At 31.6% G+C, this 15,487-nt stretch overlaps 2 protein-coding genes across 2 annotated transcripts; both read left to right on the top strand.

The window, feature by feature from the left end:
- Positions 1–687: 687 nt before the first annotated feature.
- Positions 688–3,916, top strand: LOC148198089 (wee1-like protein kinase). The gene is made up of 10 exons (XM_088091542.1): positions 688–1,013; positions 1,095–1,155; positions 1,241–1,304; positions 1,586–1,852; positions 1,994–2,061; positions 2,168–2,277; positions 2,355–2,395; positions 2,490–2,638; positions 2,869–3,222; positions 3,678–3,916. Exons 1-10 carry the CDS (start codon positions 742–744, stop codon positions 3,768–3,770), a joined length of 1,479 nt encoding a protein of 492 aa, XP_087947668.1. The 5' UTR covers positions 688–741; the 3' UTR covers positions 3,771–3,916.
- Positions 3,917–7,055: 3,139 nt separating this feature from the next.
- LOC148198088 (uncharacterized) lies at positions 7,056–12,693 on the top strand. The gene is made up of 4 exons (XM_088091834.1): positions 7,056–7,185; positions 7,286–7,405; positions 8,232–9,002; positions 10,380–12,693. The coding sequence occupies exons 3-4, from the start codon at positions 8,232–8,234 to the stop codon at positions 12,543–12,545; spliced, it is 2,937 nt and encodes a 978-aa protein (XP_087947960.1). The 5' UTR covers positions 7,056–7,185; positions 7,286–7,405; the 3' UTR covers positions 12,546–12,693.
- Positions 12,694–15,487: the final 2,794 nt, after the last annotated feature.

The following is a 15,487-nucleotide window of genomic DNA, read 5'->3' as shown; positions in this document are numbered from 1 at the left end:
AGTGACATATGAAAGGAAGACACAGAGATATAGGAAAAATGACTACTTTGACACAAATTTTTTCTATGTTTGGATTCAATTGACACTTTTATACCACGTGAGGACGACAATGAAACTTTTTTAAAAATGAGGATGAATTTGACACAATTCAACCAAACTGGGGACAAAGGAAGCAATTAAACCATTAAAATATACGTATTTGTTGAACTTTTCTTTTCCATAGTGCCTGTATTTCCTTATTTATTTATTTTTTCTTGATTTCGCTCAATGAATTAATTATTAATCATTAGTACGGCAAATCCTTACCTATTCCAGAAAGGTACGGTTTTCCACATGGATACAATGCACACGCGTCTCACCAGCACATCTTATTCTCTCTCATCCCACTTCAACTTCAATCAATCAGCTTACGCAGCACGCCAATACAGTACGCGCAATCTAAACCAGTTCCCTTATCAAAGTCAAAATCTCACCGTTCATCAGACCCCTTCTTCCTCAATCAACAGCCAAGATCCACTTAACAAAATTGCCCAAGTAGACTTCCCCACACGGAACACCCTAAAAATTGAAAATAACCCGCGCGATTTTGAATTCCTCTGCCACTCCGTACTCCACTAGCTTATTTTTAATTTATTTATTTTCCACAAATTTCACTATCATTTTATATAATATAACTGTGTTTTTTACTGAAGTAAGCTAAAAGTTTGTGATTGATCGTGATCGTGGTGGTGGAAGACGAAGATGAAGGGGAAAAGCCACAAGATTGGAAAGAAGCAGAGTAGGAAGATGAAGGGCGCGTTGACTAACAGCACCACCAGGCACTTGCAGCTTCAGCTAGGTCAAGTCTCCCTCATTCCTCTCAACCAACCATCTTCTACCACTTCTTCCGATGTTTCTTGCTTCCAGAACCTTCTGCATTCCGAACCTCCCAACACGTCTTCATCGCGCGTTCCGCTCACCGACGATTCCTTCGCCGACGACAGATACTGTATTCTCAGCCAGGACTTCTTCTGGTACTTATCTTATTATCCCTATCGAATTTTGCGATTTCGTTTCCTCTTTCGCTCACGCGGTTCCTTTTTTGTTCCTGGTAGCACTCCGGATTACATCACTCCGGACAATCAGCATACTTTGAATGGCTTTGATTGCGATATGGTAATGTATTTCAAATTGACGATGTCGTGGTTCTTTCCGTTGCGTTGAAAAGAAATTGGAGCTTATTAGGGTTTCTGTTTCGCAGGATACACCATGCCCCAAATCGCCTGAGAAGCTTAACACTACGAAGAGTAAGAGATGTCGACCAGGTAAGATCCGTCGCATTTTATTGTGTTTTTTTGACAATCTATTACCGAGTTTTATGTTTTCGGCATTCGGATTTTTTACGAAGAGTCTGAGATTAGAAATCCGTGTACTGTCTCATTTTCTCAGCCTAATCTTTCATATGTATGTATATTAGTCTTGACACGAATGACTTGCATGCCAAGCGAGTTGCAAAGGTTTCATTGTTTATTATACTTTTTGTTTCTTGTTTTCTCATAGTCGGTTCAACCTCATTAAAAACATCTAATATGTATACTTTTCTTAGATGTTATGTCGGTTCAACCTCTCAGCCCCACCTTTTCTGGTGACCATCAGCCAGCTGTGGAACTGGGAAAGGATTCTGTTGACGACGAATTTGCTTTGGAGAAAACAATAGCAGCTGCTAAACCAAAGGGTCAGAATTACGTGTCCCAATCTGCAATTGCATTGCGTTTCCGGGTTATGCCTCCTCCTTGCTTTAGGAACCCATTTTTAAAAGATGTTACAGAAAAGGAGATTGATTCTTTTGGAAACCAAAGATTGAAATGTGCAGGTATGATTCTAGTTAGTTCCTTCGCTATTTCTTTTCAATTATCGTAGACAAGCTTTTGCTACCTGCACGATATTATACCTTTTGGTATTTTTGTTTTCACAATTATTGTAAATTGCTAACTACACAATGGTGAAATTGAAGGCCTCTTCCCTGCAATCAGTGGTGGTGACGGGCTTTCACGCTATCGTGCTGACTTTCATGAAATTGAGGTAGTGTGTTTTTTAAAAGGAAAATGTTAACTTCTATGGATTGTTTGAATTGGTTTTAGCTTCTCTGGTTCGATAACTTAGGTATAACTTATCCTTTCATTTTCAGCAAATTGGTGGAGGGAACTTTAGTCATGTTTTCAAAGTATTAAAACGACTAGATGGATGTTTGTATGCTGTTAAACGGAGCATCAGACCGTTACGCCTTGAAACAGAAAGGTACAATCTTCGAACTATTGGATGTTCTTATTTTTTTCACAGGTCCGGTCGCTTACTATAATCGTCCTACATTGCAGGACAAAAGCTTTGATGGAAGTTCAAGCTTTGGCGGCCCTAGGTTTGTAACTCATAGTTCCACCTCTTGTTTTATTCTGCATAGTGGGTTGTGTCGAGTTTGCTTTCTATATTTCATTAACCTTTTGGTTCTTCAGGTTTGCATCAGAACATCGTGGGCTACTATTCTTCATGGTTTGAAAATGAACAGCTGTACATTCAGATGGAGTTATGTGATCACAGCTTATCTATAAGAAAATGCCCAGAGGCATTTACAGAAGCACAAGTGTTAGATGCCTTATTTCAGGTGAACTTCTTTCGCGACCATTTTTAATGGGCCTTGCTGTTATGCTTCATCACACGGCATGTAGGAGTTATGAAAGCCGGATGTCTCACACGAAATACCTTCTATTTACTATGATGAAAGTCCACTCACTGTCTCTCTTAGATTTTTATTCTGGTAGAGTCATACACAAGTTTCTCCCAATCCGTTGTGCTTATGCATATTTTTTATTCGATTTGTTATGACATTGCCAGGTTGCCAATGCTCTGCGATTTATTCACGAGAAGGGAATGGCTCATCTAGATGTGAAACCCAATAATATTTATGTGAAGAGTGGTGTTTATAAACTCGGTGATTTTGGATGTGCGACTCTTCTTGATAGTAGCCTCCCAATTGAAGAGGGTGACGCACGTTATATGCCCCAGGAAATTCTTAATGAAAATTATGATTATCTAGACAAGGTTGATATCTTCTCCTTGGGAGCTTCTATTTATGAACTAATCCGCAGATTGCCTTTGCCAGAATCAGGATGTCAATATTTTAACCTCAAGGAAGGCAAGTTTCCCCTCTTGCCTGGTCATTCCTTGCATCTTCAAAACTTGCTCAAGGTAATACATTGTTTTGGTTTAATGTCCGGTAAACTGTTAACAATTCACTCCTTCCAATGGTTTTGTTATCTTTCAACACGGTGAATTTCTTGCAAGAGTGATAGAAAATATAGTTTTTGGGTTGTGGTTTACTTTGGTCAAGAAACTAGGCATTCACACACGTAAAATGAATTATAATTCCATTATCATACATTTGCTTTACTACCAGTACTTCTATAATCTGGTGAAGTTTAAGTTCTACTCTAAAGCTTCAGTATTTATCGTTGCGTCATCCAGTTACTACTTCATTTAAATTTGGAAGATTGTTCATTTGCACGAAAATAATTGTGATAATATTTGTGTCCAAAATCTATGTATTGTTTGTTCTTTTGATATTTATCTTCATTTCAAGTTTTCTTGTCCTAAACAACATTGTTTAAATTTGTAATTTTAACATGCTTGTTTTGGTGATTCAGGTCATGATGGACCCTGATCCGGTTAAGCGGCCTTCTGCTAGAGAATTGGTAGAAAACCCAATTTTTTGTAAGAAGACTCAAAGAATTGCGTGAAGTTAACCACGAATTATTTTTGCTTTTGGGTTGGATCATACATGATCGGTCCTGATTGTTTCATGGCCAATTTTGTGAAATATCTTTTTCAGATATATATATATATATATATATATATATATATATATATATATATCTATATATATGCACCAAACTTTTCTCGAGAATGGAGCAAAAATTGTAAATTTAATGGTCTAATGATTCATTGGATTGTACTACTGATGTGCAAATGACAATTGGCAAATAAAAACCTTACTTTGACATGCAATTGTCTTTTGTTATTCCTGCTGTTATGAGAACTGAAGTCGTGCGCATCTGCTTTGTTATTTTTAGAGAATTTGTTTGACATATATTCCAGGTTTTTTTATGGATATCTTTTGATATTTTATATATTTTTGTAATTTAAAGAGGATATTTAAAAGTAATTCTTAAAATTAAAAGCTCGTTTTAAAGTATAATCTAGATAAAACTATACAATAAAATAAGAGTATACATATATTAAGTCTTACTGAATGCAATTGCAAGTAAATTTAAATAAAATTGGTTTAAAAACAATTTTAATTTATAAGTTTTAAAAAATATATATAAATCCATAAAGTTAAACTTCAAGTTAGTTTTTTTAATTTTAATAGTTCTATTACTAATTTTATTTCAATGATTTGATTCTTAAAGAATGTAAATATAATTAGTATTTATAGATTATAAGTATTATCATGATATACCCACTATCTTCTTAATAAACAAAACTTTAAAATATTTCGCACGTAACATGTATATTTATAAAAATATCTTTAGTATCCAATTATATTTAAATTCATCTAAATAATATATAATTCAATCATATGTAAATGGCTAAAAATAGTCAAATTTGACCGAAAAGCAGCAGCAATATTTGTGCATATAAGTTTTCTTTTTCCTAATTTGACGGGTGGAATATGTGGGAGGTGTAAATATTACCAAGTTAATTTCATCTTTTCACCCAAATCGAACCTGAATTTATATAGAATAAATGAAATTATGATACTTTGAATTTAACAATTTAGTGTATTTTACAAATGTTACGTAGCTTAAAATAGGACTAAAGAACCGAAGTAATTCATAAATATTGAGGACAATTTTAGCTAATTATAAGGAAACTGATCATACTATTTTTTTTTTTTTTAGTTTTTGAATAATGTGAAGTGTTATTTTTTGGTTATAATATCAGTGAGAAATTATTATTTTTTATGTATTGATCCCAATTAACAAATCACTCGAGAAAAGCATTTGAAATTAATAATGAATATTGACTTGGTCATTAGTAGGGACTAAACTTTCCACACTAACATTGAATTATTTATTTTACATTCCCATTTGTGAAAATTTAACGAAATTTCATTTGTATAGGTAGAGAGTTCTCGTTCAACTTCTCCACCAAATGTTTCTTTTACTAAATTTCCCCAACCAACCATCTTCACTTCTCCATCATTTAATCATTTAATTTTCAAGAAAATCCAGCACTTAGATACATTTTCTACCTTAAAAATCATATTAATAATATCTCTATTCATTTATAACATATTTTTGCTTACATTTAACATATCTATTTTTTTAATCTTTTATTATTTAAAAAAATTATTTTATCCTTTATTTTCCTTTTTTATTTTCATGATACTCTATCTAACTCTTCTAATTATAATTTTTTTTGTTTTGTTTCAAGAAGGAAGTTTAGCCTCAGAGAAAAGAAAATCAAATATATTACATTCCATTCAATTTTTTGTTGTATGATAAATAAAATATTTTAATCATTTAAGTTGTTTTTGTTCTCTTGCTGATTTTTTTCCTTTTTCAAATCAAATTGAAATTCTTTCTTTTATTGATTTATCTTTCTGCATATGCACCTCATGTGGATCCCATGGTATCGAAACACGTATACACGAAATCTCGTATATCCAACTTACTGATAGAATGTAAGAACTCATAAAGAAACTGTTTTTGTAATTTCATCAAAAATAAAAGTCCTGATTTTTACTTTTAATCAAACAGGTTTAAATTATCGAAGTGGCTTAAATTCCGTTACAACAAGTTTAAAACAAATCACTACTTAAGTTTATTTCTTTTCTCAAATATTTTTTTTATGTAATAAAATACAATTTGATTGTTAATCATATATCAATTTTTTTTAGTAAATATATTAATATAGCATGACGCAAATATTAAATTTTACACCTGTATTGTATTAATAGATAAGTATTTAATTATATAATTAAATTTAATTTTAAGTCTTAAAATCTCGCGAAAATGCAACAGAAGAGAGGATTATAATAAAAATGTAATTCATAAAAGTAGGTTTTTTGAAACTAAATAATATAATACGGGTATTTTATGTGCTGTTGGTATAATTTTTTTGATACAGTTAATACATTATATATTTTAATAAAAATAGTTATTATAAAGGTTAATATTTTTATTATAAATAAAAAAATATGTTTAGATAATAATTTAGTTAACTTAATTTTGAGTTTCTAGCAAAATTGGTTAAACAAACTGAAATAAAATAGAGGTTGGGGAAGATGATATATATATATTTATATATATATATATATATATATATGTATATATATATATATTTATATATATACACCAAAATTTTATTTTTGTGGTGTATAAACTTATTTATAATTAACTAAAAAAACATAACTGGTATTAAAGGAGTAATGATTAAATATTTAATATTCATCCATTTACAGTAAACAAAAGAAACTCTATACAATCAAACAATTAAAAATCACTTAAATATAATTTTTAAAGTAGATATTATAAAAGCAAACAAATTTATTATAATCCAAATCATAAATAATGTAAAAGACTTATTATATACCAAAAATGTATTTAAATTAAATATTCTATACAAAACTTTCAGTTTTACTATACATAATAATTTACTATTCAAGGTAAAAGTGTATTTAAATTAAACCATAATAAAAATGTAAAATAATTATTAATATAATGCTATAAAAATTTAGACGACTAAATATTATGATAACATTTAACATATACACAATTGAAGTGAATCTTATATTTTTTGTATAGTTTATATATATATATATATATATATATATATATATATATATATATTATAACCAGAAATAAAAAATTATATTATATTTTGAAAAGTTCAACAAAGTATTAAATAGGTTTATTGCATCTTATCTCATTGGTATTTAAATTGCGTGAGTTAATAGTTGATGAAAATAATATATTTTTTTGAACAATATATTAAGGTAGGAGCTGATAATAGTGGAAGAAACTTTTCTTGATTTCATAGTTTAACCTCGGAAATTTTCCATTCTTTATTATTCTTCTTCTTCTCTCTCTTTCTCTCTCCCTCTCTCTAGTTACGGACGCTGGTTTGCTGTCATGAAAAAAGAGCTATGTGAGTGATGTGATTCTACTGGGATTCTTCTAACCATGTTTCTACTGCTTCTAATTCTCTCTTCAAAATCTCTTCTTATTACTGTTATTGTTCTTATCAGTTCTTACCAAGGTACCAAGGAAACAAGAAACACGTTGAAAATCGAGGTTTATTCCGAGACCCATTTCCCCAGGTCGATTTTTGCACGTGGGTCATCAACCTTCAAGCCTATTTCCTCAAGGTTACATTTCCTCGTTTATTTCCAATCATTACTTTGCATGTTGAGCATTTCTCTTTCTCCGTGTTTTCACTGCCTTTTTCAATGATTTTCTACTGCTCTCATAGATTCTATTCCGTTATTTGCTTCTCTTTATATTTTTTGATGCCTCTGCCGTTGAATTATGTTAACAGCCCCATTGCGATTGCTGCAATAATTTTTACTTCGCTCCGATTGTTTGCTTCGTATGATTGTCAAGGTCGTTTTTTTTTTCTTTTTTAAAAGGAAAAAGAGAAACTGCAAGTTATTTACTTGGTATTCGGGTTTTTTCAATTTTGTAGATTCTTAATTCTCTATTTTTCTAGTGTTTAATCGATAGTCAATCAGGTCATGTGTTGATCTGGGTATTGAAATTGGATTTGGATATATCTAATGCCCGTTGTTCTTGTTTGGATATTGGGAGTATTTGAGTGGTTTTCTTTGCACTGATTTTCATATTTTTTTTATTGTTCAAAAGATTGTTGTTTCATTCCAGCGAGCCATTAATGAACTTATACGAAAATTATGGAATTATATATGATGTAGTAAAAATATTAATGGAATTTCTTATCTGACAATAAAATGTATTCTTGTTTTTTTTTTTAATTTTAATTTTGTGTTTAATGTACGAAGGTTTAACATATAGTATTGTTGCCTCGGTTAGTGTGTGAATGGTTTGTCTTGATGCTTTATTATGATGTTGTTCTCCTAACTTTATTGCTCATCACGACGAGAAAGAAATTGCTATTTTGCAATAGAGAAAGCGTATTATGTGGTAGTTATTTATTCAACTTACAATCCGGTATTGCAGATGGATTCTCGTTGCTTTGATGACTACAAAGAAGACGGTGAAGGTAGATATGCTGAAGGATTTGAAGACAAATTTGGAGATCCAGAAGTGCAGCCTCGCGTTGGGGAGGAATATCAAGCGGAAATTCCTCCATTGATTTCAGCACCCTATCGTTCTCTGCTTGTAAAGAAGACAAGAGATTCAGAAATCACGGTCAACTTGCAAGAGTGTATTTCACTAGGGCTTCCCATTCCTCTTAAGTGGGGACATTGCGAATTTGAAAGTAGTTCTGGTTACGGGAGTTTAGGATCTATCAGAAGCGAAGTGGGGCCAGCTATTTCCGAGAATGAATGTTCGGAAACTAAAGTGGAACTTTACGCTGCTTCACGAGGTGAAGAGACACATATAGGAGGGTTCTCAAATTTTGAACCATCTTCTAAAAGTGCTGAGAAGGATAAGATGAGAGGGAAGTATCTTCTCCCTGGATTGTTGGACGATCAATCTTGGACAAATACTGAATATAGCAGTTTTCTTCTTGGCCTCTATGTCTTTGGGAAGAAGCTTAATTTTTTGAAGAGATTTGTTGGGAGTAAAAGTATGGGAGACATATTGTCTTTGTATTACGGAAAGTTTTTTAAGTCTAAAGAATATTGTAGATGGGCAGAGTGCCGAAAGTTGAGAACTAAGCGCTGTATATATGGCCGGAAAATATTCACAGGATGGAGGCAACAAGAATTGCTGTCAAGATTACTTTCGTACTTGCCAAGGGAGTGTCACACTAGATTGCTTGAGGTAAGCCTCTGATATATTTCGGTGTATGCCAATCACTGTCGTACAAAGTTGGGTGAAAGGGTATTACCATATAAATGTTATCCTAGCTGACTAATGTTCTTTAAGAAATTCAAACTGATAGAGATTTATTGTCATTGAAATTGCAGACTGTGTTTGCATTATAATGATAATAGATAGTTATTAAAATAAATCCTTGTCAGTGTGGCTGACTTTTATATATTTGTTTAAAAGCTGTATTAGTTTGATGATGATTTTGTTTGGAAGTTAAATTTTTATGCTAGCCTGTGGAAAATTGTGCTGGACATTCTGTCTATCTTGTGAAATAATTTGGTATCAATTGGTATTAAGTGAACTTGGAGCTAATGAAACTGATTTAAAATAAGTACCACCCTTTCATGAAGTGTTTCTGCATATATGTGAATTATCATGATGCTTGTTGTCAAGTACCAATGGTATATAAAGAGATTTCAGCAGTTATTGGCTCTTACATTGGTCATAAAATCTGTACATGAATAAGCACGGTAACTAATCGAACAAGAATTTAGAGAAAAACTAGACACCAGCAAACGGGTGTCATAATGCAAAATTAGGTAATGTATGGATAATGGCCCGATAATCAGGCCCTTCCCATTCTCTTTTATTTGTCAATTTTTCCTTTGTTGATCCTCTCTGCATTAAATAATTTGATTATGGTATTAAGGTTGAGTTTGCAACATTTAAGTTTCAGGTTACAAGTTGTCATAGTCATTCTGTTGTTTTTAAGAGATTGACCTTAAATTACAATGTTTCTATTGCCATAGAAAATATGTGCTTGATCTTATAACAATATCTCAGTTCTCAAGCATGTTTCTTATATTATTATCCCATTAAACTAAGTCCTTTAGTAGTAAATGCTTAGTGATAGGTATTTAGGGCTGTCTACTTTATTTTCAAGACTACTACATCTCATAATTAGCAGAAATGCAAGATTCCTTTCATCGAAAAATTGAACTATCTAGCAATGAGTTAAAAACAGGATTTGCTTACACGTCATTGAGTGGTTCTTTTTTGAAGTTAAAAAGATTGTGAACTTTTTCCCCGACATCTGTTGCTGAGATAAGTCTATTGATCTCAATTTGGAAAAGATTCACCAGAGTGAATTACAACAAATGTTTTTCTTCACATTCTGAGGTCGCATGTGTTGTGATAATTTATGTTCTCCTAGTTTTTGCATAGTGGGACATTGCCTACCAAGCATTTTAGCGCCTTAAATGGCCATTTCTCAAAAAATAGTTCACACAGCTATTATGCATACGCTGCTAAACTGGTATTTCTACAAGCTCATGTATTTTCTTACCATAGAACAACGTCTCCTGAGTTCCTGTTATGTTACTGCAGATTTCAAGGAATTTTGGGGAGGGAAAGATGCCTTTTGAAGAATATGTGTTTTCTTTAAAGGATGCAGTTGGCATTGACTTGCTTATAGCTGCAGTAGGTATTGGAAAAGGGAAGCAAGATCTCACTGGCACTGCTGTTGAGCCAACAAAGACGAATCACATCTTCTCTGTTCGCCCTGAAATACCAATTGGCAAAGCTTGCTCCTCTCTTACATCTGCAGATATAATCAAGTTTCTCACAGGAGATTTTAGGTTGAGTAAAGCTCGATCCAGTGATCTCTTCTGGGAAGCTGTTTGGCCTCGTCTTTTAGCAAAAGGCTGGCATTCTGAACAGCCTAAAGATGTTTCTGGATCAAAGCAGTCTTTGGTTTTTCTTGTACCGGATATTAAGAAATTTTCAAGAAGGAAACTGGTAAAAGGTAACCACTACTTTGATTCTATAAGTGATGTGTTGAATAAAGTAGCATCTGACCCTGGACTTCTTGAGACTGAAAGTCAAGCAACTGAGTGCAGTGTAGATAGGGAAAAAACTCCTGACAAACGAGACCTGGAGGGGGTGTCATGTGGGGAACAAGCTCAGTACCTTCAATCTCATCGTTCAAAGTGCAATCAAGATGTCAGGAAATTTACAATTGTAGATACCAGCATGGTTCATGATATGAATCAACGTAATGTCATACAGATGAGAAGCTTACCTTCTGAAACTACAAATATATCTACCATCTCTAGCTGCTCTAGTGAATCTGAGAAAGATACATCTTACGAATCAAAAGATCAGGTTCGACAATATAGAGCTTTGAATGCTATCAAGGGTCATGTTGAGCAAGATAATGCTTCAAGTGCTATTGAAAACCAGGTTGAAAAATCTCATGTGTCAAGCTCTATTGATGAATGGGTCGAACAAGCTCATGCTTCAAGCCATATTGAAGACCGGGTTGAACAAGCTCATGCTTTGAGCCCTATTAAAGATCGGGTTGAACAAGCTCATGCTTCAAGCCTTATTGATGATCGGGTTGAACAAGCTCATGCTTCAAGCCTTATTGACGATCGGGTTGAACAAGCTCATGCTTCAGGCCCTATAAAAGATCGGATTGAACAAGCTCATGCTTCAGGCCCTATAAAAGATCGGATTGAACAAGCTCATGCATCAAGCTCTGTTGAAGATCAATTTAAACAAGCGAACTCTTTCTATCCTATTCAAGGTCAGGTTGAACAAGGTAATTCCTCCAACCCTATTGAAGAATTCTCTTATAAGGGGTTGTGTATAGACTCATCAAATTGTACTTGCGTTCCTGAGGCCCTCAGCATCAATAAAGAAGGAAAATATCATAGATTTCATTCTGATTTGCATAATGGTGAGCATTTAAGGGAGATCAATGAGCATTCCCATACACAAAAGATGACATCCGATTGCACAATTCCCTGCATCACGGCAATGCAGAAGTTAAGAGCTTGTAACCATCAAGAAAATAGTCACTGCACTAAAAGTACTTCTGTGGATAGAAACTTTGATTTAAATGAACCAATCTCACCATCAAATCTGCAAGAAGCATCTGAGGACATGGTTTTTTCTATGGGTTCTGGAAATTTGTCTTTACCAAATTATCTGGCTAAAGGCAGTCCGTCGAACATTAGCCATGAAGGTAGTGTCAGCGAGAACCGCCTGGTTAGAGAAGAGTCTGCAGAAAATTCTGAAACCAGGATGTTGATTGACTTGAATTTTCCTCAAGTTGCCCCTGATTTAGGACTTGAAATGGAAATACCATCCTCTGGGGTAACAGTGCAAAATGACAATCAATTTGCAAATGCATCATCTTCTCCATCTGAGATAACACAATTCAATGCCACACAGGAGTTTCCTGATGGAAACAACGAGCAGCAGTCTATCCTTGTCAACCGTCGTCAGAGCACTAGGAACCGACCGTTGACCACAAAAGCATTGGAAGCACTTGAGTACAGATTTATCAACTCAAAGAGGAAAAGAAAGAACACAGAATGTTCAGACAATAATCCAAAGTCCAAGTGTGTTCGTGTAAGTAGCGACACAATTGTTAGTGGCACCTGTGATGATGGCATTGAGGATTCTATGGTGGACACAAGAGCAGAGGAGGAGAATATTATCCAGGCATATAGTTATGGCATCGATCTTAATAGGGGCCCTCCATAATTTGTGTAAAAGGTTAGGCTAACTTCTTCTTCAGGGGCCATCCATTTCATAAATATTTCTAGTCTTCACTCTAAACTGCTTATAATTTCATTGTTTCAAATGTATCCATAAATCATAAATATACATGAAGATCAAAGTCATCTGTCCATATTCACTTATTCTCTTTATCTTTTTTCAAGAATGTTACTGATTTGACCAATGATTTGAAGATGGATTATTGATGGGAAAGCTCTAAGGATCAAAATGGATGTAAGGGCCAGTTTTTATCTTTATATCACTTTTTTCTAAAAAGTATATATTTTTGCTTAGTTAATTTTAGTTTGGGATAGAGTCCAAATATTTTTTTCGTTTTCTCATCTGAGTTTTAATAGAAAAAAATCGTTAAAAGAAATTATTGGTAAAGTTTTTTATGAAAAGAAACACAAGGTATTTATTAGAGGAATCCCAAGATAAAACAAACTGGTTGTTATAATGTGAATCTTTAATACCAAGCAACATGTCTTTTCAGAGTTTTGTGATATTTATTAGCGTCTTCAATGTTCAATGACCAGATTTAAACCTACTTTGTTTAGTGTGAGAGGCCAATAATTAGTATTATGTGAACACCTATGTTAAATATTTAATTAAATATAAAAAGTGATCACATCAATATCTGTGCTAAATATTAAATATCAATAGTTAATCAATAAACTAAAATTCACACACACACACACACAGAAAATAACAAAATTGAATTTCAATGATAATCAAGAAACTCAAAATACAACTAAGTTTTTATTTTCTGTATCTTCTTCATTACATTTATGTCAAAGTTAAACTGCTTAAATGGTATGAACTCTATGAATAAAGAAACTGGGTGTGTGTTGCTTATTTTAGGTACCAAACTGAAAGCATGGTTGTATTGTCGTTGTAATTGACAGCTTGAATTCACATGTCTCTTCAATACATAAATAAGTAAGAAAAAAAATACATTTCATGTTAAAAAAAAAAACGTATTTAACTTATTACTACCCACAAGTATAGTTTTACAAAAATAAAAAAGGACACTTAGAAAAAATTACAGTCATGAGATAAGATGCCACTAGTTCACTGTTATAGTTTTTCATGCTAAAATGTGTAATTTAATTTAATGAAAAATACCATCACTATACTAATACCACCGTCTTTTTAAGTTAATCAAAATATAAATATTGTTTTTCTTTCTTAAAAATAGTGATTATTATATTTTCTGGCGTGATGAATATTACTTTAGTCTATTTGACTTAATATTGTTAAAAAAATATTCTTATAAGATTTTAAAATAATTTTCTACTGAAATGTATGCTAAAACATTTTTAATTTACTATACATACACATGTATATTCATATAAATCATATTCGTGCATATATTTGAATTAAATTTCAAACTATATTTAATAAATTAATATTTAAAGCAAATTACAGTATGTTTTAGTGTATACACAAATTTATTTTCTTCTTAGATACTAATTTTTTTAATAATAGACTTAAAGTAATGTATTCATTTAATATGCAAATACTAGCATTACATTTGTTAAGTTCAGTAAATGTGTTATATTTAATAATTTAATTAAAATTAATTATTCAATATATGAAAATAATATATATATATATATATATATATATATATATATATCATATAATTGATAACTATATAAAGTTAACAGTTAATTCAAATACTTTTATTTTTTTTAAATATATTTTGGGACTAATATATAAAAATATAGAACCAAATTTAAAGTGATTCATAATGTTTAATTAAAATAATAATTAAATATTAATTAGGAGGTAACTTTTATATACAAATATAAACAGAAAATACACAGTTGATTAAGCTATTAAAATATTTGTTGTGAATTATTTTTTTAAGAAATAATGGAAAAGTATAATATTAAATGTCTCTCTCTCTCTCTCTCTCTCTCTCTCTCTCTCTCTCTCTCTCTCTCTATATATATATATATATATATATATATATATATATATATATAAATTAACTTTTGTTTGAGTTCCATATAATTTAATTTATTAAAGTAAAAAGACGGTGAATTTTTTTAACACGGAGATGAAAGGTTGTATTGTTAAAATGACATGTATTAAAAAATAGTTTATTTTTTAATAGATATGAGGAGATGGTAGTAGTATCATGTTCGCATTTCTTTACAAAAATTAATTTACTAAAATTTAAAATATTAAAATATCTTGAATATACAGACTTTATTATGGAGTATATTAATTGTGTATGACCTATCTTAAATGTATCCTGAATTATTAATTGACTAATTTACAAATATGAGGCATTCTTGTGTAAGAATGATTCGTAATTGTGTCATGTTATTCTAGCCTAGATAAAATAGAAAATCATTCACATCAATTTCCCAACTCAGAAAACTCCACGCAGCTTGATGAACGACTAAATACTAAAATACGAAAAAAATTAATAGTTATTAACCTAATCAATGCATGTCCATATCAACAATATTACTTTTATGTGTTACCTATCCTTGGATAAAACATAAACAAACTGTCAGAAAACTATGAGACATCCCCATACCAAAGAATTATTCACAGTTGTCTCCCATGTTGGTTTTATCTATACAGCTCCTTTGTCCATGTCCCTTAGCAACCACATCAATTATTTATTATCAACAAATTACTATCCAAAATAGTTTATTTTTCTTATCATACATCTCACTAAAATATTCAATTCTTCTGTCAAAATTTACCTTCTTTCAAACAAATTAACTGATTATCTTTGTTAAATTTATTTTTTTAGTTATATTTTTCAACCTATATATTACTTAAATTTAGTTTGATTTGGATAAAGAAGGTGAATAAAATTACATGGTGGTGTTGGTCTTTCTTTAAGATAATAAAGAAATGTGTGTGACATAAATATATAGCTTACGTAAATGTTGGGAAGCTTT

Source organism: Vigna umbellata, chromosome 5, assembly GCF_029865625.1.
Source record: "Vigna umbellata cultivar VRB3 chromosome 5, Vumbellata_1.0, whole genome shotgun sequence".
NCBI classification, from domain to species: domain Eukaryota; kingdom Viridiplantae; phylum Streptophyta; class Magnoliopsida; order Fabales; family Fabaceae; genus Vigna; species Vigna umbellata.
This window is presented reverse-complemented; position numbering and strand designations above follow the sequence as displayed.

What these genes read in the sequence shown, in the direction of transcription:
- LOC148198089 (XM_088091542.1), top strand. Translation starts at nt 742, where the DNA reads ATGAAGGGGAAAAGCCACAAGATTGGAAAGAAGCAGAGTAGGAAGATG. An exon ending in TGTTAGATGCCTTATTTCAG is followed by an intron (nt 2,639 to 2,868) that starts GTGAACTTCTTT and finishes TGACATTGCCAG; the next exon opens with GTTGCCAATGCTCTGCGATT. An exon ending in ATCTTCAAAACTTGCTCAAG is followed by an intron (nt 3,223 to 3,677) that starts GTAATACATTGT and finishes TTGGTGATTCAG; the next exon opens with GTCATGATGGACCCTGATCC.
- LOC148198088 (XM_088091834.1), top strand. Translation starts at nt 8,232, where the DNA reads ATGGATTCTCGTTGCTTTGATGACTACAAAGAAGACGGTGAAGGTAGA. An exon ending in GTCACACTAGATTGCTTGAG is followed by an intron (nt 9,003 to 10,379) that starts GTAAGCCTCTGA and finishes ATGTTACTGCAG; the next exon opens with ATTTCAAGGAATTTTGGGGA.